The sequence below is a fragment of the Talpa occidentalis genome, unplaced genomic scaffold (genome assembly GCF_014898055.3).
Source record: "Talpa occidentalis isolate TD23 unplaced genomic scaffold, MPIMG_talOcc4v2.1 talOcc4.5, whole genome shotgun sequence".
In the NCBI taxonomy this organism is placed as follows: Eukaryota; Metazoa; Chordata; class Mammalia; order Eulipotyphla; family Talpidae; genus Talpa; species Talpa occidentalis.
This window is the reverse complement of record NW_023604861.1, coordinates 49,865,425-49,891,024: the sequence shown is the minus strand read 5'-3', so window position 1 is coordinate 49,891,024 and position 25,600 is coordinate 49,865,425. Positions and strand designations below refer to the sequence as shown.

Here is a 25,600-nt window from a genome sequence, read left to right as displayed (position 1 = left end):
CGGGTGTCCTCACCTCTTAAACCTGGATGATTTAAGTTAAGAGACTGTCTCGTGGTGCATCCTCTCAGCCAGGTTACAATGTGGAGCTTGAAGCCCTAAGGCTTCTGTTTTCTATTTTGCCTTTCATGCCATCCAATTCCTTTCTCTGTTTGCTACTGAAAATATGTGAAAATGAGAGCTGTGCTAGGTTATAACGGGGTTAGTGTTGCAATAAGCTTAAAGAAAACTAAGCATAGAGTATATTTCCTCTTCCTCTTTCAAAAAGGACCAAAAAACATTCTGACCTCCAAAGGAATGCTAGAGAACCACCAAGTTCACACGTCTGCAGTTAAGAAAGGTATTGTGTCTTATTAATCTTTCCCATAGTCGGCGCATAATAGGTGTTGAGTAAGTATTTGCTGAATGAATTGAAAGAATTCAAAATTGTGCTCTACATACTCTCAAAGTAGAAACAAGTCTTCATTTCCTAATATTTGTGTGGGGGGAGTGGGGAGAGGAGTTTAGAAAGCTGGAGAGAACATATACTTTGTTTAGAGTAACAAAGTACTCTAGACAGGAGGAGAGAAAGCTATTTAAATAGATTTAAAAGAAATCCCACTGGCCTCAGTATTGTCACAACATAATTTTCTATTTAATGAAGCAATGAAATTGATGGAAGAAAATCATCTGGACTGGAGTACTCAAAATGATGATTTAAAACCACATATTGATGTCAAACTCACAGTGAATCTTTTCAGTAATTGGAAAACTGCTCCATAAAAAACCCTGAATGTCAGTTTTTTTTTTTTATTATTATTAATCAAAGCACGGAGAGACAAAGGAGGATTCATCCTTGAGTGTGAAGTATTACCCAAATAATAAATCCAAAATAAATGATTTATAACTAGCACAAATAAAAGAATGCTGTCTGAGTAACAGTATTACTTCCAAATGGCTCCCCACTTGTAGAAAAACTACCTCAGACAAGCCCCATAGTGTATACAGTGGTGCAAAATGACCTGGAAAAAATGGTTTCTATGGATATCATTTAGAGATGCATATCCCTAAATACCTCACTCTGACTATTTTCTCCAGGCAATTTATGACACAGGTTCTCCTGCCCAGGTTTTGTTTACATAAGAACAATCTTGCCACAGGTCATTTGTGTGGGAGATAATTAATCTCCAGCTCTTTGAACACAGATAGGTTAATTAGTATGCACATAATACATCAAAATTTTCTCTTGGAAAAAAAATTTTTTTTTTAAAATTTCAAACAATTAAGAACCTGTAATACCTGCCGTTCTTTTATCCAAAGCAAGTACAAAGGCTGTTGGTGAAATACAGAAGACTTTGTTTCTAAACTGCTCAGAAAATACAAGGCATCACTGATCACCTGAAGGCCTCATTTTAATTTGATTCCAGATCTCTGATGCCTTAGAGGTTGTTTTTTAAAATGTTTTTTAATATTGCTAGAATCTTTAAATAGGTCAGAAATAGAACTTTGGAAGCCCTAATATTCAGCTATACTAATCAATGATTAGGGTCAGAATTTCACTTGTTTACATTTCAGAAAAGCACATTATTTGGACTATCACAAACCTCAGAATTTTTAAACATTCAAATAATAAACAGCATTCTGAACATCATTCAGGTCAAGGGAGAGATTAAGTGAATGTGAAAATGCCTGTATATATAAAAAAAGATGAGCCTTAGATTTTGGACTATTAAGTACTTTTTTCCTTCAGACAATACCCTAATAAAACAATTATGAAGTACTCTGAAACCCGGCCACACCCCTTTGATTAAACCACACTTCACAAAATATTTAGATAAAGCCTGTACAAATCAAATAAACATCGAGACAGGAAATGCCCGGAATGCCCCATCCTGGCTCCACCAGAGTCTGAAGGGCCATCTCACTTGAAAATTTAATCAAACAAAATCTACTGTAATTCCATTGCAGCCTTTGCACTTAAGGAAAGCTCGCTCAGTCTCTGACATTTTGATTTTCAAAGCAGATGGAAGCAAAAAAACTTCCTTGGCTCGCAAGCATACGCGTCCAGTTGAGATTTTATTTCTCCAGCCTAACACAACAGCCAGCAAACAAACAAACAAACAAAAGGGTTATTTTCTATTACTCACTATTACTCCAGGATTTCAGTAAATATTTGATACTGATCTCAAAGAAGCCGGAATCCTGCTGGCTGGCCATGTCGGCGGCATACAAAGAGGCTCCTTGGACTGGAGTGGGGGCCGTTGGAGGAGCAGGTACTGGGGTGGAGATGTGCCTGTCACAGGTTAGTGATGTAAGCGGGGTCAGGAGCGGAGAGGAAGGCTCTCTGTAGATCTACCTCTGGTGCTGGCAGGGAGTCCTCATTTAAAGGACACTGAGGAGCGGGAGAGAGATGCTCGGCCGCTCCTCCTCCTCCTCCGGGTCCAGGACTGGCTTCTTATTTGCTGGGTGCTGATCTCCCTGCAGCCCTCAGTGGCGGCCGCCGCTGCTTTCATTTCTGGGCTGCCATAACCAGAAACGCCTGCTGCCGGCCGCCCACATGCTCTGCCCCGGCCAGGTACGGTACCCAGGAAGTCCCCACCTGAACTGTGATCGTTTTCCCCTGGGAGGGAAGGTTTCTTGGCCGGCCTCCCTGACACGGTGCGGGCAGCCTCCCTGCCCACACCGCTCTGCTAAGGCAGCTGCAAGGCTGAGGGCTGGGCTGGGAGCGCCGCCCCCTGCCCCTGCCCACTGTCTCAACCTGAGCCACCACTCAGCCCCTGACTCAGCTGGAGGAGGAATTTCCCAGCTTCTGTGGATCCTCTCTCTTCAGAAATGCTTCCAGTGAGCAGCCGTGTGTGCACTGGCTGCTGCTTCCCCTTGTGTCTGTCCCTGAAATATACACAACTGCATCGTGCTGCAGTAAGCAAAGCTGCACCCCTGGATCTGGTTGCAGTGACGTTTTAAAAAGCCCCATCCCTCAGCTTCATTGCAGTAGGAAAGCTCGATAACAACAAGGCATTTGCCTGTGCTTTTTCTCCCCTCTCTCACACAGTCGGTGGAAGCTGCACATTCTGCTTCTCCCCCAAGAGAAATGCTGTCATTTTGAGAGGCACCCCAGCCCTAATGTGTACATCTGAAGGGGACAGTACAAAATGCTTACTTGGCTTGTTTATGGAACGTCAGACTCCACAATAGATCTGTTTCTCAAACCTTTCATTGCTAAGAGCCTGGGGCCCAATAAAGTATATTTTATTTGTATTAGAAGGATAAGAAGTTAAAGCATTAGAACCTGTGTTTGGAATGGCCTTTTACTTCATGAAATGTTACTATCAGGTGTCTTGACATTGGTTATCTTTGTTCCATGTTATCTTTTCTCTTGACTCGGACATTAAATAAGAGTATTTTAATTATAACAAGATACATCTGAGTTGGTGGGATTGAGCCAACCATCTCAACAACCATGAAACCCTTTCTCCCCCCAGTACATTTATGATGATTGTTTTTCAAAGGGATTAATAAACCATATTAATATTTACTTAACATAAGAAATTTTGGGCACTGCCACCCCCATCAACATGCAAATACTAATAGCTCATTGAGAAATGGAAGAGAAAGAGTACAATGTGCTTTCTTTTGAAACTAAGATTTTAAAAATTCAACACTAAAGAGAACTTACAGGACTATGTCCTAAAATGCCCTAAGACACTATCAATATAATGAGCTCTCCCAACTCTTTGCACTTACACAAAAAGGCAAGCACTCAACAACTCAGATTCCAACTCTGCTCATAGCACTTTGTTCTGCGGATCCTCTCTTTTCAAAAATGCTTCAGAATCCCATCACATCGACTTCTTTTTCATTTACATGCATACTAAAGTTGATGAGCTAGTTTTATTACTTGAACTCTGAATGTATGAATTCCAGGTGAAATAGACCCAAAGATTTTCCCTCAAAGCAGTTATTACATCTTAAAACAAAAACTACTATCTATGCCTACTAACTCCTCCATTGTAGACAGCAATGAAAGAATGGAGGGAGGGGTGCTACACGATCACTTGGAATTAATGAAGACAAAGACTCTAAAGAGAGACCCCCCCCTAAAAAAATAGAGACCTCAGATTCCTACTTGGCACCAGTCTTTATTAGCTATGAAATTTAGGGCAAGCTATTAACCTCAATAAGCCTTAGTATCCACATCTGTAAAAATGGAGACAATAGCGATACCAACCACATTTGGTTACTGGAATATTAAATGACATTGTTAACAAAAAAGTATTCAGCACAGCATCTTGCATATAGTAAGCAATTGTATTTTTGCTTTTTATTTTTATTATTTTTTTGAACTCCCAGGTTTTTTATTATGAACTCCTAGGAACTCCAAAATAGAACATTATAATTTAAGTTAAATGCAGTTTTTACAATTTATGTGAGTTAGAAGGTTTATCACTATTGAAAAGGATGGTAACTATTTAGGGATAGCAAGTTGGAAACATTTAAAAACAGCTGCAGCAAGAAAACATACCATTATATATTGTTATTCAAGTATACAGAGACTCTGTTGACTCTATAAAAGAGATCTTAACTGGCTTTTAAGAGTTTTCAATCCTGCTATAAATATATTAATTTGCTGAGAATGTCATATATATTTTAAGAGGAAACTCTCATAAAATTTTAAGTGCTATTTAGAAAAGAAAGCTTTTAAAAGGTATCTAGTTTTTCCTATGAAGAGTGAATCAGCAACTAAGAACCCAGTTTCTATGTTAGAACCTGAAATCTTGTCTAGTGTATGCTTTTCTTTCTTTTTTTTTTTATCTGAGCACCTTTAAAGAGAGCATATATTGTAAAAGAACAGAAAAGGCCTTTGTTTTGTTGAAAGGCCTGCAAATCAAACAGAATGACACCTGCTGCAAGCTGGGATAAAACATTTATCCTTTTGTCTCTTCTCTTTCTAGGGGGGCTTATAAAAAATGAAGTCACCTGGAAAGAGATACTTAAGATACAACAATAAAATCTGAATTCATCCCTGACATGCTAGAGATTTCAGTTGTCATTTAAGATGGGGGAAGAGTGAATGAGGATGAAAATCTAGTTTGAACACCATTCTTTCAGCTATAAAGGGGTGGGGGATGGACTGTGTCCACCATGAGAGGAGGCCTCATTTGCCCCCAGGCCATGATGGAAGGAAGGGATGTGTACTATGATCTCGATATCCAACAGGCTAATGGAGCATGGAATGGTACACTAGGACCTAAGAGAACAGTGTTTCAGGAAGGCAGAGGACAACTGGTCATCTGGGTCCCGGGTTGCTGAGTGGCAGAGAGGGGATGAGGGTGGTAAAGGGCATATGAATTACAACTTACAATCTATGGTATTAACAGTGTGCTACCTCGATTCCCATTATAACCATCTATAATGGTTATAATTAGCTCTCTCCCTCCAGAAGAGCTACGTTTCACCCAACTGTGTCATCCCACAGCTCCAAGCACACAATAGGTCCTCATGCAAAACACACATTGAGTGAGTCAGTGAATGAATAGATGTCTACAAGCCTAATGCTTTTTCCTGTGGAAAAAAATGTTCAACAGAAGGGCAACTGGTTTGTGTTTCGATTTATTTTTAATTTTCCCTTTCTTTGACAATTTTTTTGAGACTAAAATGTGTGGTGTTTAAAAAAAAAATGTGAAAACAAAGCTAGGAAAAAACTTGGATGTTTGCCAATATCAAAGCCATTACCTAATGATTTTAAAGCGTGTGGCTGAATTGATTGGGTGAGGACTGGAATCCACCCCCTTCCCTTTGGGTGGCTGCACGTGTGTACACAAGTGTAATTTTGTCACAGAGCGACGTGTACATTCATGCACAGAATGTATTAGGCAGCAGAGAAATGCTTTACTAGCATCCCAAGGAAACAAAAGAAAATCACTTAATGTAGGAAAAAAATTGCTTTATCAATTTTTGATCAGCAGTTTCAGATTCCAAAAAAGTATTAAAGGCATTGTATTCCTTGCTTTTTTACTAGGGAAATAAGAAATAGACATTGTTTCTTAATAAGAACTGTTCCAAATCAAATTAAGTGTCCCTTGGGTGGTGTCAGAAATACAGCCACTGAGATCAAAGGAGACAATTATAGAGAGAAGGTTTTGCTTTTCTTTAAGCAACAGAGTAAGAAGCGTTTAGAGGTAACCTAAAGAACAAAGCTAAATCACAAATTTCTCTTTTGACCTATATTAGATGCATATTTTTGGCTCATCTGTGCTGTGCTGAGAAATATTAGAGAAGAATGGTGATTCAACGTGATGTTCGTTTTGTAAACATTACATGTAAAACCCTCTTTAAAAAAAATCCAACTCATATATACAAATCTTCACAAAAAGAGATTTTGCAAGTTTTGAAAACATTTACTCCATTACTTTCAGCACAAATAATTTCTTCTTATGAAATGAAATACATTTAAATTTTTTGAATGCAACAGAACTTCATTAAAGCACAGCTTGTTGACGCACAGATTCAGACATAAAGGAGGAGAATCATGTCTCTTAAAATTGTTTTCATTAAAAAATATCAGCAGAACCCATTTTTCCTCTCCATTTACCCCCCTCTGCAAAGGAATTATATAAGGAACTGCAGACCACAACAAAGGAATTGGATATTAAATAGTGCAATGAGAAGCCCTTGAAACAAGACAAGACAATAGAAGACACTGAGAAGTGGGCAGCAGGGAGTGGGGGTCAGCAGCAAATCCAGCCCCAAATGCTCCACACCAGGAAGATCCCCTTCATAAGACATCTGTCATCCCAGGTGTTTTGGAAGTTTAGAATGAAGTAGGAGAACAACTGACTATTGAGCCCTTCATGTTGTGACACTGTGCTAGGCTGTATTTCAGAGGATCCTTGTGGGGCACCTCTCTAAAAGTGGCACTAGGACATCATTAGCATGAGTAGAGACCAGTGCATCAGTTAACTCAGGTTTCTATCCCTAGTATCTTCATTACTGTAAAATGAAAATTGGGCCTCTCTTCCAACACTGTTCCAGACAATTAAATGCAAATTCAAGAGCAAACATTCAAAGGATATTAATTAGAAGGGGAGCTACAGAGTACACCCAAGCTGAGCCTCTGCTCTACCAGATAGGAGCTGTGATGTTGGCAAAGTAATCAAATGTCTCATTGCCTCGGTTTACCTATATGTAAAACAGTACTCTCACACAGGTCTGTTATGGGGATATAAAAGATGACAATTGTTAAGTAACAGGTGTTTATCTAGCAATGAATCCAAACCATGCATCACAAAATACCTTCTTAACTCTACAGTCTGCTTAGGAAAAGAGGGAGAGAGGCCAGGTCACAGAGGGCCCCAACTCCAGCCACCTGTGCTGGCTACTACGGAAAGGCTGAAGCTTTGCAAAGCTTAAACGTGCACATTTACAAAAAAGTATTATTTCATATTTTAGGGTTTCTAACTTCCAGTGCCCAGGGTAAAATTGAGTAGAGGTTATGGTTAGCTTAGTATAGCTTAATATTTACCTAATTTATTCTTCTCATTAACCTTTTAAGGTAGGGCCTAGATATTTAGATATTATTAACCTAGAAACCAAACTAGGAGATATTGAAGCTCATACATATTTGCATATAAATATAAAAATTTGACCTCAAATTCTGCAGAGTAAATGGAAGACACACATAGTGTTTAATGTTGTATTAATAGATGTGCATGTACAGAGAAAATGTGGAAGGGTTTCCTCCACTTATTATTATTGTGAAAACATTTAACAGTTCTGCTAATATTACTCCCTATTTTCAATTACTACCAGCGATCTGAAATATCATTTACACTAAGATACAAACAGGTCCAACATAACTAATTACAGAGTAGCCAGCAATTAATATATGATGCAAAATATTAGATTCTTTCTGAGGAAGTTAAAAAAATAGCATTTGTTTTGCACACTATTATTTACCAAAAATGCATCTATATTGAAAACACTTAGGACAAAAAACAGTTACATTAATAGTAATCCTCAGCCTTGTTCAAACACAACTTGCCATCTAAAGGAGAACTAAGAAAATATTGCTTCGTTTCCATATAAATGATGATATGGAAACAAAACAAAAAAGGAATATTCTCATAGTTGCTTTAACTCTTTGGGGCTACAATAAGATATTTTCATTATTCAGTGATAAAAACTAAATACCTTTTAGGGTTAGAGCTGATATTCCCACAAACATGCTCAATTTCATACACAGAAATAAATATTAGAGTTTAAATCATAAGGAGAGGATCGACATTCTTGAAAGTTACCATTTAATGTATGCAATTACTAAAATTGATAATTTTAATAAGTTCATGAAATTGGGAAAAATGATAAATTTTGACTAGTTTTACATGCTGGTTACTTTTACACATACTAAATCTGTTATCCTTCTTTTAGGTATGACCACATGTTTATAGTTGCCTAGCAGCAAACGTTGAAGGACTAGGTATCAGGAACTCTTTATTATACTTATTTTGACTCTGATACTTTGACATTGTAAAAGTTATTTCTCTAAATGTACTAAATGGGGGCCTCCCTGGGGGTGCAAGGAGTTAAGACATAGCACTGTGAAGGTGTCTGCAACCCTTGCAGCACAAGTTCAATCCCCAACCAGGGAGCTAACACATGTGGCACAGCAGACCTCTCCTGATTCGCTCGCTGCTCCCCTCAGCTGTGTGTTTCAGTCAATCTGCCTGTTCTGTTCCCCACTCTGTCTCTGGTGAATCCTCTCACCCCTCCCCGCCCCACACACACCTCTGGCCTGTACCCCTGGTTTTTTTTTTTTTTTTTTTTTTTTTTAAGATTTTATTTATTTATTTATTTATTTATACAAGCGCTGGACATAGTCAGAAGTTCAGGAGGGTGAGAGAATTCACCAGAGCCAGAGTGGGGAGCAGAACAGGCAGACGATGAAATACACTTCTAAGGGGAGCAGCGGGGGCGCAGCAGGACAGGTCTGTCGCGCCACATGGAACCCTCGCTGGTGACCAGGGATCGAACTGGCACTGCAGAGGCTGCGGGCAGCTTCGCAGCCCAGTGCTCAAGGGCTGCGCCACCAGGGGAGGCCCAACCCTGGTTCTTGTATGCATAAATAAATAAATAAGTCTTTTAAAAAAATAAATGTACTATATGAAAAACACTGCTTATTACTAAACTGTCTCATCTTTTAGGGCAGGTTTACCTTTGATTTTTCCATATCATTGGGAGGAACCATGGCATGGGAAAAGCAGAACACTAGGTCAAAAATAATTTTATGTATGTCTGGCATACATTTTTATTTAAGCCTTCTCAAAGATATTTCTTTGAAAAAACCATTATTAGAAGTACCAAGTAGAAGCACATACTCATTGACTAATAGGAGAAGCTAATACAAGACCACAAGTAATTAGGAATTAGAAAGAGATAAATCAATATGAAAATGATGGTGTTGCCTACTGTGGAACTAATGAGGTAATATCAGAGTGCTTTGTTTGGTTTAGGGGAAAACTGGTAAAACTAAGGGCTTCCCTGGTGGCCCAGGGGTTAAGTCTCAGCGCACTATCACTGCTACAGCCTGTGTTCAATCCCCAGGCAGGGAGCTAACCCACATATGGTGCAGCAGACCTCTCCTGTCTCATCCGCTGCTCCCCTCAGCAGTGTATTTCAGTCAATCCACCTCTTCTGTTCCCCACTCTGTCTCTGGTGAATCCTCTCACGCCCTGCCCCCGCACCTCTGGCCTACACTCCAGTTCTACACAAAAAGTGAAAATAGAAAACTGGTGAAACTACGCAACTGCTTAAATCCCTTAAGTCTAAACCATAGACAAAAGCCAGGTTATTATTACTGAGTTAAGAAGAGTTGCACTAAGGACTTTAATAGATATAGTACATCCTTTAACAGATATAGAACATCCTATCTTTGCAATTAATGTTTTAAAAAGAAGTATCTGCTTCACTGAGCATCACCGATTAAACATTCAAAACCTTTAAAATGATGATCCCCGTGTCATTTTGTGCTGTTGGCTGGGATCCTCTGAGTCCTGCCTTTTGAAGACTGTGGTCTGAGCTCAACAGAGTGAAGCAGAGAAACACGTACATCACATTCTCCATTCACTGGCACGGTTCAAATATAGTAGAAAATGTAACCGTGAAGGGGCAAGTGTATTTTAAAGGATAGAGAAAGTCTTGCAAAGCATGTTTTTAGAAAGGATGGAAAAGTCACCACCCTACTTTGACCAGACAGACAGGGCTTTGTGTAGGAGGGTGGGGCTGTTAGAAACTGTGAATGATGGAAGGGAACAGCATAACAGGCTGGTGGGGAGAGCAATTCCAAACACAGGGCTTGGCTTAGGAGTCAGAAATGAGAATAATGATCTTTGCAGACCATCAGGTTGGGTGAGGTCATGCTGAGCTGCCTAGGGAAACAGAGGTGGGGGGAGGAGTCATGATAACGACCCTTGTGGCATTAGCTATGTAGAAACCCACGGTCACTTTGACCCTGGATGCTGATGACAGCCATCTATGTCTTAGTTTTCCCCTTCTTATTTATAAGATCCATACGATACTATACTATCTGCTTCTTACAGAAAGATCTTTCATGATCTCAAAGGAGATTATGTAGATGAAATAGCTTTGTATTCCCAGGGTGCTAGTGGTAGGAAGCTCAGCTCTCTAGCCACACAAGGATAAAACAAAAGGGGAGGGGGTCCTCCTCAGCCTTTCACGCTCTCTCTCTTTTTTTTTAAAAGAAACTTATTTTTAAATTGAGGTAACACTAGAACCCCTACCTCTTCAAATCAGGTATTACCAATGCAGTGCACCCACCACCAAACCACCATAATCCATGTGCTTCCTCCTCTCTTTGTTGTTACCCCTCCCCCATGCCCTCTCTCTTCTTGATGCTTCAGTTCTATAGTTAGTTTTCAAAGGTTAATTTTTAAGCTTGTCTTTTTCTGACCCTTAGTTAGCCCCTCTCTCTTAAAGAAACATACAGCCCCCTTCCCAGCTAAAGGACATCGCCCGATGGATTTTTGTTCTGGGTTTAGGGATATACCAGGTTTCTCTTATTACTTAGTGACCATTTCCAAACTCTAGGAATGGCTGTTGATTTGCTTGGGTCTTACCCAAATGCCACTCAGGCCTCTCTGGATAAATACAGGATGGGTGGCAGCTATAGTCGGCCTACTACTCCACCTTACCACAAGATTTATTTCCATCTTCTTTACTCTCCAAGGGAATTTTTCCTGTTTTTTATCCATTAATTAAAAAAAAAAAACAAAAGCACTTGTATGTGAATTCTTATATCCTCATCTTTGTATATAATTTTCACATATATAATTTAAAATTTGGTTCATTAAATGGGTAGCAGAAAAGGAAAAAAAGACATGGACATAGGTCTTTTGTTGGACTTTTGGATTAGATAAGACAGTAGGGCATTTCTAATAGTAAGAAATGTCTTTAGGAAGAAGGATAAATTGAGAATAAGCATAGTGATTCTCAATCCTTTGACTTACTGTCTACTCACACAAATGAGGAAATTGAATTTGTGGTGGGTTCTGACAGCGAGGAAATGGCAGAATAATGAAAATAACAATAAGGAAGAAAAATGCTAGTTATGTGATAAAGGCAAGGCTGGAACTCAGATCTGACTCTGGGCCAGAAGGTCATATATATATATATATATATATATATATATATATATATATATATATATATATATATATGTGTGTGTGTGTGTGTGTGTGTGTGTGTGTGTGTATGCATTTTATATATATATATATATATATTAAATGCAACACCCTAAGGAACTTACAATTTTCTAGTACATATACAGTAACTAAAAATAAACAAATGTTTTATTTAACCCAATATATAACAAAAATATTTCAGTATGGAATAAATATACATGTATTAATACATTAATATACAATAAAATATTTGTATTATAATGCAAATATTACAATTCATATTCTTTTCTTGCACTAAATATTTCTTGCAGTTAGTGTATATATTGCAGCACATCTCAGTTTGAACTAGCCACCTTCTACATACTCAGAGTTGCAGGTGGCTAGTGACGCCCTTATTGGACAGTGAAGGTCTGGGAGGTTCTGAACTATTTTTGTGCTATGAACCTCTAGCAAAAGTCGTTGACTCCTTTTCAGAATATGAAAAAAATACATGGGATTACAAAGGAAACCAGTTATTTTGAAATACAGTTATCAAACTATCTTAAAAGCCACAAGACGTGGTGTTCTATATAGGCATTTCTTTAATACATTAAATTACATCATTCAGAGGCAAGTCTAACAAATAAATTTTTTACTAAAAAATAGTAGACATGAATAATATCTAAATCTACCTAAAGCAACTGCAACAAAATGAAAATATCTGTGATTTCATGTGAAACAATACTTCATTAAAATAAAAAAGAAAATATCTGTGATTTCAATTGATAGTGAAATCAGGGGTACTGCTCATTGTGTGTATTGTCTAACTTTGTAATTGAAGAAAACACTAAATTTTAGTTAAAGGTCAATGAAAAGTATAATATAAATTTTTCCCATCTAAGTCCATGGACCCCCTCACTTCTACCCATGGAGCTGTATGAGTGCTCTAAACACTGTTCTCCACTCTCCCTTAACCTCTCTCCTCAGAGTTCAGACTCAGGTGATTCTTGAAGATGGTCATAACTAATTGCTGCATATTCGAGAAGGTCTTCATGCTTTTCTACCAATTATCTTGATTCTACTTTCTACCTCTTCTATCATTTGCTCTTTCTATTGTCTCTACCATAATCTTCAATATCTTACTCTACTATGAAATAGTCAAGTGATTTTTAAATCACTTGAGCTATTCAATCAATGATAATAAGTATTACAGAACTTTTCCTAGAAACCATAGGTTCTATACTTGCCAAAAAAAAAAAAATGTTGCTTGATGATAGAACACCAGTTAATTACATTTTACCAAGTATATGTAATATAACTCACATATCTATGTGATCAAAACTGTCCATGTTTGGGAATATAATTAATACATATTAATTATAAAATATATATGTGAATGACATATATATATATAAAAAATGCTATCCTCACAAGCTAAATAAGTCCCCTCAAACTTAGAAGTATTTGTCAGTTGATGGATGATACCCTAAATTCTTTGACTATCCACATGGAAAGGAGATATGTTGTACAGCATTTTTAACAATCCAATTTTTTTAAGATTTATTTATTTATTTATTTATTTATTTATTTATTCTTTTTTTTTTTAATATATTTTTTTTTTTATAGAGGCATGTTTATTTCTTTATTTATTTGTTTTTTTTGTTTCTTTGTTCTGTTTACACATGCACTGGGTACAGTCAGAAGCGCGGGAGGGTGAGAGGATTCACCAGAGCCAGAGCGGGGAGCAGAGCAGGCAGAAGGACCAAAGTACACTGCTGAGGGGAGCAGCGGGCGGCAGGAGAGGTCTGCGCACCATGTGGGACCCTCCTCCGGTGGCCGGGGAGCAGCCGGGGATCGAACCGGCGCCGCAGAGGCCGCGGGCAGCTTCGTAACCCAGCGCTCAACCGCTGCGCCACCGGGGAGGCCCTATTTATTTATTTATACAAGAACAGGGGTACAGGCCAGATGCGCGGGAGGGTGAGAGGATTCACCAGAGACAGAGGGGGGAATAGAACAGGCAGACTGACGAAATACACTGCTGAGGGAAGCAGCGGGCGAGACAGGAGAGGTCTGTTGAGCCATGTGGGACCCTGGACCCTCGCTGGCCAGCTGGGATCGAACCTGTGCTGCAGGGGCTGTGGACAGCTTCACAGTGCAGCGTTCAACCTCCTGCGCCACCAGGGGAGGCCCAGTTAATCCAATTTTTAAGATTTCATTTTGCTTTGAGGGACTAACTTGGTGGGTCAAAACCAGCATATTTTTTTAATAAAATTGATCAGGTGAAAACATATCAGGGTGTATCATACAGTGGTAAAGGTGAGCACTGGTTCATCAAACTTCTGTTACACACATATATGACATATATATGTCATGAATTCACACATATGTGAATGCTAGATTATAATGTAATATATATGTATTATTGTGAATTATGTTTCTAAAAAGTTTAAAAATATTATATATTGCTAGTAGGAATTCAAAGTGGTTCAGCTGCTATGGAAAACAGTTTGGTGACACCTCAAAAAGTTAAATATAGAATAACCATTTGCTCTAACAATTCAACCTTGGTATATATACCCCAAGGAATTGAAAACAAGGATTCAAGGGAGTAAGGAAACCATGTTCACTGCAGCACTTATTCACAACAGCCAAAAAATGGAAACAGCTAAAAAATGGAAACAGCCCAACTATCTCACAATGGATGAATGGACACACTGTGATATAGCTATACAAGGAAACATTACTCAGCCATGAAAAGGAATGAAGTATTCATACACGCTACACAACCCTGATAAATTTATGGTAAGTGAAAGAAGCCAGACACAAAAGAACACATATGATATGATCCCATTCATAAGAAATATCTAGAATAGGTAACTCTATAGAGATGAAATGCAGATTGGCTGTTATCAAGGAGGCTGGAGGAGAGGGAATCGCTAAGTAGTTAAAGGTCTTTGCTTTATAGTGACTAATGGAAATGTTTTGGAACAAGAGCTAGTGCTGGTTGTTTGACACTGTGAATGGATTAAGTGCCACTGAATTGTAACTTTAAAAGGGGTTAATTTTATGTTAGCAGAATTTCACCTAAATTGATTATTTAAGGAAAAAAAAATTTGAAAGCTCCAGCTCTAAAAATCTTCACTCAGTCCACTCTATAGTGCTGCAACATCGCCACCTAGTGGTGAAGTAGCCTTCCACCTGGGCTCAAGGACTAGGGATGCTTGACATGGGGGAAGTCACCCTCCATAGGAGGGTGTTTAATATCTGAAGCAAGTCAAAGCCCATACCCTTAACTGGGGTGGCTTCTTTATGAGTGTCCAGCTGATTCACAGTGATAACCTTCAGCCACCTTGAGCTCTAGGCAGAGAATAGTGGTTTCCAGCCCTGGCCCTGAAATGTTTCTCAAGTCATCGCATCTCTGGGATTTGTTTAGCTGTCTGTTAAGATGGGACCAGCTCTGGCAGCAGCACATTACTTTAAGAGTTAGCACAGGATATCAAAAGGTATGCCCTAATACTGGCAGCTCACAAAATGTTAGTTCCCTTCTTCAAACTTCCTTATTTCTAAAGATACTTGATGCAAATTTATGAACCACAGACACAATGACAGGTAACTTCAAGGGGCTCTTCTGCTTCAGATTGTCATTGGAAGGAAGATAAAGACTGTGGGGGTCTGAAGCAAAGTGACAGGAAGCTGCAGAGCACAAGCACAGAACACAGAGTACAATATAAATGTAATACAAAGCCAAGAGACAAAGCAGCAGGAGACTGATGTAACAGGGGTGGGACAAAAGGGTGGAAGGAATACCAGATATTCTAGTTATTGCACAAAGGTTGCCTGAAAGTTCCTGTTTTTTAATATCTATCTATCTATCTATCTATCTATCTATCTATCTATCTACCTACCTACCTACCTGCCTAGCTACCTACCTATCACCCATCTACCTACTGCTATCTTTATCTCTCTAGACTAAATAATACATCAAGCACATAGTGTTATGCATGACAGATCCACCTTCCTAATGTGTTCTATAAAAATGGGATGGAAGGTAGATTGAACTGTGAGATATAGTTAAAACAACAATAATAAACAGAAAAGACAGACCAATATTCATGTGCTTTTCAAATTATATGGCCAAAGTGCGTAAGCAATTATTCAAAGGAGAAAATCAAAAACACGGAGGGAAGGATGGTGAAATAAATGAGTAATAAAAGAGAGGGAAAATTACCAGAGCAAATGCATTATTCCCTTGTCAGAATATTCAGGATTTGTAGGAAAGTACCCACAGCAGTGCAATTTGGCATTGTAAAACCCCAGCAAACAATCTTGTTACATACTTCTAAGAATGCTGACAGGAGTAAAGGGGTAGGTGGTGGCTGGAACAGAAAAGTCCTGTGAGCGGTGGGGTCAGAACTCCCCACCATGTGTTCTTACACAAGTTGTAGTATGCTTTTCCCCTTCAAACCCACTTCTCTCCACCAACCCCACTTTCAGGAACTATGCCTTTGCTTATAGATGGCAGCAAAAGGGAATGATCCCATTTCTCTGTCACCAAGCCACCAATGCCAGCTTCCCACCCTCTCCATCTTAGCATGGAGCAAACGCCTCTTCTGACCCCATTTCTGCCTCCTTGCCTGAGACCTCACTCCCTCAGTTTCTGGTATCTTTATCTTTCTAGGAGGTCTTTCTTATGTTTATTGAGACATACTGAATACTTCTCAACTTAAAGAAAAAAGAAGACAAAAACCTTCCTTTTATCTTGCTTTCCAATTCTACCTCATCTTCCTGACTTTCCAATCATAGTCTAGCATCACAACACCGCTTCCTCTACACTGTCTTTGTCCCACACCTCTCCCTCCATTTCAAAGCTTCCAGTCCTCTCCAGTCTGTCTCTTGTGGCCACACTCCTGCTCAGAGGCCAATAGCCTCAAATTAGTCAGTGGGGCCAGCCCTTCTCATTCTTTAACGTAAAGGGCATCTCTGCAGCATTTGCTACTGAGGAACCCCACTTTTCTTGAAATTCTCTTTTTACTGCTCCCATGACCTATTTCCTGGTTGTACAGATCTTGCATGGTTAAGCCCTGTCTACCCCTCCAGTCTCACCTTACTCTCCCCGCCTCTCCCAATTCTCTAAGCACCTGTCCTCAGGGTGCACAGTGCCATTCAGCCTAACTACAGGCTCTTCTCCCTTCCTTTTCCTTGTCAAATTCTGTTTGCCCTTCCACCACCTAAGCATTGGTTCCTGAGAGTACCTTCCCTGACATCCTGGTCTAAATTCAAACCCATTGTTATAATTTGTCATAACTGCTACTACTTTACTTTAAAAGCCCTCATCGCAAGCAGTTGTGCATTTGTTGTAGAATTATTTTTAAAATGCTTTTCTCTCTCTTTGGACTATCAATTCCACTAGAGAAGTTTCCATGTTTATTGTATTCATGTACTCCTTGTGTCCTAGGATCTTAAATGAACACATCAAACAGAGCACATAGTAGGCACTCAGTAAATGATTAGTGCATGACCAGACAGGGGGTAAATGAATGAATGAACAAACACTGTAACCAGTGACAGTGAGTCAGAGCCATTAGTGACTTGACCCTCCAGTAGAAGCATAAGAGAGAATAAGCTGACAGCAAAGGGAGGCGGAAAGTCAAAGGGAAGCCAGAAGAAAATCATTCTGATTTTTTTCAGTATTTAGTTTTTTATTTCCCTAATATGATCTCTGGCCATGTCAGTGGTAGTTGGGACTCTTTCTCTAGCAGGGTATTGTTGACCTGGAAACTGCAGAAGCTAAATGCATAGGAGAGGCAGAGCACAGGAGGGAAAAAGAAAAGAGACTCTGAAGCAGAATTCAAAGTCCAGTGGATCTGGGAGGGGTAGGTCTTACAAGTCATTGGACAAAATCCATGTATATAGATGAAAAGCTCAAGCCTAAGCTCTAAAGGACTTGCCAAGGTGGGGATACTGGGTTGCAGTCCACCAAAAGTCTGCCAAGAACCCTGATCTTTTTATTGCTTGCATGTTACGGAAGAGATCTAGCTTTGGAGTTACTTTATATCCATCCTATTCAGGGCTTTACTTGTACTGAAGGCAGTCTGCATCAATACTGAACAGATTTTTTTTTTTAAGATTTATTTATTTATACAAGCACTGGGTACAGTCAGAAGTGCAGGGTGAGAGAATTCACCAGAGCCAGAGGGGAGAGCAGAGCAGGCAGAATGACAAAATACACTGCTGAGGGGAGCAGTGGGTGGCAGGAGAGGTCTGCGCGCCATGTGGGACCCTCGCCCGGTGGCCGGGGATCGAACTGGCGTTGCAGAGGCTGAGGGCAGCTTCACAATCCAGCGCTCAACCGCTGCGCCACCGGGGAGGCCCACAAACAGATTTTTTTTTTAAAGATTTACTTATTTATTTATTTATTATTCATTTATTTATACAAGCACTGGGTACAATCAGAAGCGCGGGAGGGTGAGAAAATTCACCAGAGCCAGAGCGGGGACCAGAGCAGGCAGAAGGACCGAAGCACACTGCTGAGGGGAGCAGTGAGAGGCAGGAGAGGTCTACGCGCCATGTGGGACCCTCCTCCGGTGGCCGGGGAGCAGCCAGGGATTGTACCCGCGCTGCAGAGGCTGCGGGCAGCTTCGCAACCCAGCGCTCAACCACTGCACCACCGGGGAGACCCACACAAACAGATTCTTAAACTCTCCTTCTACTTAGAAAAACCAAAGGTGTTAGAAAGTATCAGGACAGATGCTAAAATTGACTTTTAATGCAAATATTTTGACCTTTAGAAAAGTCTGTTGATTGGAACAATGACAGATGGAGTGGAGAATTCCTTGTTAACCTTGATCAGTTAGGCTGGGAGAAGTCAACTTTATGGGCTCAGCAGCAATGGATGAAACAACAAAACAACCCTCTCTTGTCATGTTTAGTTATTTAACTTTCCTCACTACCCACATGTTTCTTAAAAATCAAAATCAAAAACAAACCCCAAACAACACAAAGCCACACTATACTTATGTCCACTTTCCTAATCCCACTTACTCTCCAACCTACTGTCATTCCAGTATGAATGAATGAATGTGCTTTGAACATCAATGCCCAAACTCAACAAGACCTCCCCTTCCTTATCTTACTTGGCTTCTCGGTAGCATCTGACATTGTTGGTCAAGTCTATTTTTTTTTTTTTTTGATACTTTCACTTTACTTGACTTCTGTGACATTAATCGCATCTGTTTTCTTCCTACCTGTGACTGTCTGGTCTCACTACCATCTGGTCTCCTCCTCTATTCCTTAGTCATACAAATAACTCAGAATTCTGTATTTGGCCCCTTTGCTTCCCATATATAATATTGCCTAGGATATTCCATCTAAATCCAAAGCTTCAGCTATTGTGTGATATTTTCTGAAATATGTGTGTGTGTACACATACACATATAATACACACACACACACACACACACACCTCTCAGCTCTCACTGCTGAGGTTCACATCCAGAGGTACCTCTTCACATTTTATTGTCCATCTCTACCTAGATATTCCTCAGATAATTCAAGTCTGAACTCACCTCTTCATTCCTTGGTTTCCATTGTGTTCCTTATTGCCTGAATGGTGCTCCATAATTTAAGTGACTCAAATTAGAAAGATAAGAACCCCCTTCTTTCTCACTCCCTACAATCAAAATCCAACAAGTCCTGTCATTTCTATCGCTTCAATATTTCTCTTATCTGTCTTTCCATCTTCACTCCCACCACCAGAGCCTGAACTCAGGTACTTGTAATTTCTCACCTGGCTTGATGCAATAGTCTTACTGCTCTTACAGTCCTCTGTGTTGCTGCCAGAATGCTCAGTAGTTCTCTATAAAGTGCAACCTTTGGCTGTCATACTGGATGCCTTCCTACTTCTCCAACTTCACAAACCACTTGTTTCAGCTACAAGGAAGCGTCAGCAACTCCCCAAATTTCAAGCTGCCATATACTGTTATGCTGTACACTGTACATTCTGCTTTTTTTTCCCCCTATTTCTCAGTTTTAGACCTCACCCATGCTCCTCAGAAGTGCTGATGGACTTCCCCGGGCAAAATAAAATGCTCTTTCTCTGGCTCCAGGAGTATCTGTTAAACAGTTGTAATTATTAGTTTACTCGTCTGCCTCCCCACTAAACTGAGCTCATTGAAGGAAATGAAAGGTCATGATCTTCACCTTTGATTTACCAACATCTGGTATGTTGCCTGGAATGCTGTATTTTTTGGGGAAAAAAATGCTAGCTAAGGCTTACTATCACAATGGGAGTGATACAGCATGTCTCTCAAAACAATAAATACATAAAATACTTTCTTTTGCTGTGTATCTTTCAAGTGATTTTTTGTAGAATTCTACAGAGACAATAGAAAGGAAAACAATTGTTTGCTTCATACAAACCAAAGACTAAAAATCATGACAGGATAGAATGCTTTGTTTTTATGAAAATACCCAATCAAAGAGATATAAATTCGATAGATGAAATTTTGAAATCTTCCATTACTACAAACTTTCCTTAAGTGCCATTATGTTCACCCTTTGAAACAACAAGGTAGATGCAGGATATGATTCATGAACTCTAATAATGTTCTGCAAACACCTATCAGTGACAAGGCTTAATTTTAAGGACAGACTTAGCTAACTGACCATTCACAGAGAAGCAGTTCCAACCAAGAAAGATCATCACGCCTCTTTGCGACTTTCTTTTCCAAGAAGGAACTAATTGATTAAGGTCCCCAATCAGGTGTGAAGGTCCACAATGTTTTGAGTTTCATATGTGGAGAAACGGAGGCATTTAAATAATATGGTTATGGTCAAAGAATGAGTCCAAACACTGTTCTTAGTTTTGTAAACTTTATTCTGAGGATGAAATGAAAGTATGTTGGTGGCATTTCAGAGTCCAACTACAAAGCAGTTATAGTTTCATTCATTTGCTCTTCTTGGAACTCAAGCGCAGTGTCCTCTGAGGTTACCAGCATGTTCGGGGACAGCCATGGCCCCTTTAGGCTGTCAGACCCACTCAGGCTGGATAAGCTGAGCTAGGCTTGCCCAGCACAGCATCACCTGTACACCCTTCTCCCAACACGCTCACCTCTTAGAGACTAACTTGTAAACATTTGGAAGCACGAGATTTGCTTTGTAACCAAAAAGTTTCCCACTTTGCTCAGTATGCATAGTGCGGAGAAGTGGACCAAGAAGTTCAGGGAAGGGTAACTGTGCTTGGAAAGTAGACTGGCCTCAGGATGTAACCTCACCCCAGTATTTGCTTATTAAGTTGTTTGCTGTGAATAGGATAGCTCCTGCAGCAGTTAAACACAGGTGTGGGGAGACCTGTATAGAATAATTCAAATTTCAAACTACTCTGGCCCTAACCCAACTCCTACGCTTTACTTGGAAGATGAAAATAATAGCACTTGCAGGACTGATTACTAATAACAGGTTGCATAATAGACCACGAAGGCGTTTTTGTTTGTTTTTAATCATGTAAACTACTAACCCGGTTCACCCTCTCACATTTAAGCATAAAAATGTCTCAACTGTTCTCCTTATTTTACACACATATACACTCTGGGATTAAGACCTCTGCCAATTAAAAACAGACTCAATAGAACAGGTCTTCTCAGGTACTTTCAGTTAACAGCAAAAACAACAGCAATAACAAAACAGGGCAAGCCTTGTGAGGAATTAATCTAATTTTTTATTATACTTTCTGAAATACCAGCAATAAATATGTATATCTCTGGCGGAAGACCAGGTCAGCAAGTGCAGAGTTGGTTCCTAAAGCCAAGGATGCCCGATGTAACAAGAGAAAGTCACGATGGCTCAGTTTGAGTAAGTTCTGTCCTTGGCCCTCCATTTGCCATGGGCTTCTGGAATGGAGGAAAGGTGCATTTAAAAGGAGCTGCTAGACGTAGCCTTTGTGCCCTGGCACTGTCAAACAGAGGCAGTCTGTTTTGCAAATGGTATTCTCTCTAGATGAAAACACCTTTCATTTTCTCACCTTACAAAATAAGCACTTTAAAATGGATTTGATGATTTTAAGAATCATCAGAGAGAAAACTTGAAAGGCCTTTTGTGATAAAAGTAACGCAACCAGACAAACATTTAAGCCTCAGGCTAGTGAGACAGAAAACTTAGCAGAGGGCAGCTTTAATCTTGTTAATATATCTAGTTGGAGTCCTGCTTCATATGTGATGGCTAGACCTTTAGCTTTATGTAGGTAATGGATATTATAGTTCAGGTACCATGATAATAATGGTACAGTTCTAATCTGTTAGATTAATCGGATCTAATCTGTTTTGATTAATGATTTGGATGAAGCCAGAGCTGTCATATTCATCACATTGGAGAATAAAGTGAAGGTGGGGTGAGCACTGCATATAATAAATGATAGCCAGGATCTGTTGTATAAATGACTGGAGCAAGCTGGAATATGGCCCAAATTGCAATATATATTTTATTTCAGGATAAATATAAAATTCTGTACTTTGGCTACCTCCACCCAAACTGTCAAAAATAGGTTGTTCATTTGTTCACAGAATATATCAATTTATAATTATGTATCTGTTCACTTGTTTACTGATAGTCATCACTGGCATATTTTAAGCTCCAAAGGAGGCAGGGACAATGTCTACTTGGTTCCCTGATGCAGAGCCAATGTCTGTGCAGTGTCTGTAACATAGCAGGTGCTCAGGACACATTTGTTGGGTGAATAACTGAACAAATGAATAATCTATGAGATGGTTGGAAGAAGATGTGACTTAAAAACATGTCATTAAAAGAGTTGGCATTTTTCATTGACTGCAATGTCTGTCAATAATGCTGGTGCTGTCAAAGTCATCTGAATATCTAGAAGACAGGATGTTACCATCCTGCCTGATTCTTTCTGTGACATAATCTGCCTGCTTCTGTGTTCTAATTAAAGAAGGATATAAGTTGGGGATGAATGTCATCCCCTTACCCATTCATATGTCACAGATTTGACCCCTGTATTTCAGAATGTGACTGTATTTGGAGTAGGGTTTTTAAGGAGGTATTAATTAAATAAGGTTGCTAAGGGTCCTAATCATACGTGACTGGTATCTTTATAAGAAAATGAGATTAGGGCCTCCCCTGGTGGTGCAGACAGTTGAGAGCAGCGCTGTGAAGCTGTCCAAAGACTCTGCAGCGCTGGTTGGATCCTAGCCAGCCAGAGAGGGTCCCACATGGCAAGCAGACCTCTCCTGTCTCGCCCACTGCTCCCCTCAGCAGTGCATTTTGTCAGTCTGCCTGTTCTGTTCCCCACTCTGTCTCTGGTGAACCCTCTCACCCTCCCGTGAATCTGGCCTATACCCTGGTTCTTGTCTAAATAAATAAATAAATCTTTAAAAAATAAAAAGAAAATGAGATTAAAAGTCACACAGGAGAAAAGATCATGTGAAGACACACAGAGAAGACAGCCACCTGCAAGTCTAGGAGGCAGGCCTTAAAGAAATTAATCTTAATTACCAAATATAATGTCCAGTGTTTAAGAAAAAGTAGATTCTTAAGGATTTTTTTTAAAGATTTATTTATTTATGCACCCAAGAGCTGGGGTACAGGCCAGAGTTGTGGGGGAGTGAGAGGATTCACCAGACACAGAGTGGGGAACAAAACAGACATATTGACTGAAATACACTGCTGAGGGGAGCAGCGGGCGAGACAGGAGAGGTCTGCTGCGCCATGTGGGTTGCTCCCTGGCTGGCTGGGGATTGAACTTGTGCTGCAGAGGCTGCGGATTGCTTCATAGGTTGTGTCTTAACCCCTTGCACCACCAGGGAGGCCTTCTTAAGGATTTTTTTTTCAATTAATTTTCTCATTCTGTTCTTTTCATGCAGTGATTCATCTGGGTATAAAAAAATGAACTACCTTTCAGAAAAATTAGAAATCTATACTTTTGTAATTACCTTTTGATGTGGCTCTACTGGGATAGTAAGCCAATGCTTATGTTATTTTATAAGAGATTAAAATAGAGCTGAAAAAAGGTTCAAAAAAACAATTCTCATCCATAGGTTCCTACACTAAACATAATTATATTGATTTCAGTATGTTAACAATTGGATGTAAGTTTCTTCATACATGTGAAAATTTACTCCCTTTTTTGGAAATCCCATCAGTATTACTTGCTTCATGTTGATAAATAATTTACTTTCTAAGAAAAAAAAATTGGGCCTCCCCGGTGGCGCAGCGGTTGAGCGCTGGGCTGTGAAGCTGCCCGGCTCTGCAGTGCCGGTTCTATCCCCAGATACTGGTGAGGGTCCCACATGGCACCCAGACCTCTCCTGCCGCCCGCTGCTACCCTCAGCAGTGCATTTCGTCAGTCTGTTCTGCTCCCCGATCTGTCTCTGCTGAATTCTCTCATCCTCCCGCAGTTCAGACTATACCCAGTGCTTGTATAAATAAATCTTAAAAAAAAAAAAAAGTTAAAAAAAAAAAAAGGAAAAAAAATCAACTTTGCTAATAACTTGATCTCAGACTTCTAGCCTCCAGGGCGCTGAGACAACTTCTGTTGTTTATTGTCCCAGTCTGTGGTACTTTGTTATGGGAACCTTAGCAAACCAACATATAAATCATTGCATATAAACATATAAATCATCAATTAAAGGTGTATGATTTGAAAATGAGGTGAATTGAGAAGACAATGAGCACTTTCTCCACACACCTGTATGAGTTACTGGTTATATGGAAGAAAATATAAGGGAAATATTTCTGACAAAATGAGACATCTGAAAATGGGATGAATGAGCACTCAAATATAATTAATTTACAAAATTTATTGTTTATTGGCTAAATCTTCTAGCTAGACATAAGCTCCAGGGAACAGGCACACAGTAGGTGCTGGATACATATGCTAAATGAATGAATTTCCTTCAGAGGAAATGAGTTTTCTGTCACTGGAAATATCTGATCATAAGCCAGTCACCACACCCTGTAAGAGGATATTTTTGAGAAGCTTCTTGCAAAGGACACAGGGGGTCCTTTAAGGTCCTTTCTCTAAGTTAAAACTTTATTAATCTGATTCTCCTAGTCATGACTGGAATATAGGCACTCCACAGTGAAGACTCACATTTAAACACCTGTCCTCATACAAGGTCCCTAGATGAAGTATCAGGTCCACACACTTACAGTTTGCATTTCTTCTATCTGAATGTATTATCCACCCATTTTACCTCCAAACACAAGAGAAAAACTCAATTGTAAGCCAATTTTACTATTAGTTGTTTTCTTAAAGTCAGCTTTTCCAGTTTTTTTTAAAAAGGAGATACGACATTTCTTTTTCTTAATTCTGTTTAATTTGTAGCATGAGTTCCAGAAGACTACAGTCTTAATAAATGTCTAATGATGAATAATTAATAATATTAAAAACGATCATCTTATACTCCCAAGAGCAGTGGCAGATGGTGAATTCTGGCTGTGCCTAATTCTGGCTGTGCCTGTGGCTGCCCATAGATCTTTCAAGCAGCCAATATTCAAAGAACAGAGTGAGACTCACAAGAATCTCATGAATTTTGCTGTTGTTGTTCCAAAGGTTCTTTTGGCACAGATGCTTCTCTAACAGATGAACCTGTATATTTTCAATCCACAGCAATTCAGTTTTTAAAAAAATCACCAGATGACCTTACAGAGATCTGAAAAAACAGGCTTGTCCTTGAATGCAAGAGTAAGTGGACAGGACATTCTCTGGCTTCCACCCCATGGAAGATTGTGATTCCCAAATGTTAAGATTTTAGACTTTAAACAGCTCAAAATAGTGAGCATCACAATATTCAGGTAATGAAAAGCATAAACATTTCAGTCAATACAATTTTTTCTTCATAATTCACTTTAGCAGATGTTTAACATTTGCCTGCTCCTGTAAACTTTATTTTCAACTTGCTAAAGTGATGCCATGTGCCAAAAGCAATACCATATAC

The 25,600-nt window shown here is 39.5% G+C and overlaps 1 protein-coding gene across 3 annotated transcripts in view; it reads right to left on the bottom strand.

The window, feature by feature from the left end:
* The window catches only part of FRY (FRY microtubule binding protein), a 386,045-nt gene that overhangs the window by 235,324 nt on the left and 125,121 nt on the right, over nucleotides 1-25,600 (bottom strand). For 2 of the 3 annotated variants that reach the window (XM_054701593.1, XM_037527137.2), the window contains exon 1: nucleotides 2,124-2,694. The exons of the other annotated variant lie outside the window; for it this stretch is intronic. In XM_054701593.1, coding sequence (XP_054557568.1) covers nucleotides 2,124-2,193 — 70 coding nt within the window. In that variant the 5' untranslated portion in view covers nucleotides 2,194-2,694. Of the gene's footprint in view, nucleotides 1-2,123; nucleotides 2,695-25,600 lie in introns of those variants that run through there. 3 annotated transcript variants of the gene reach the window in all.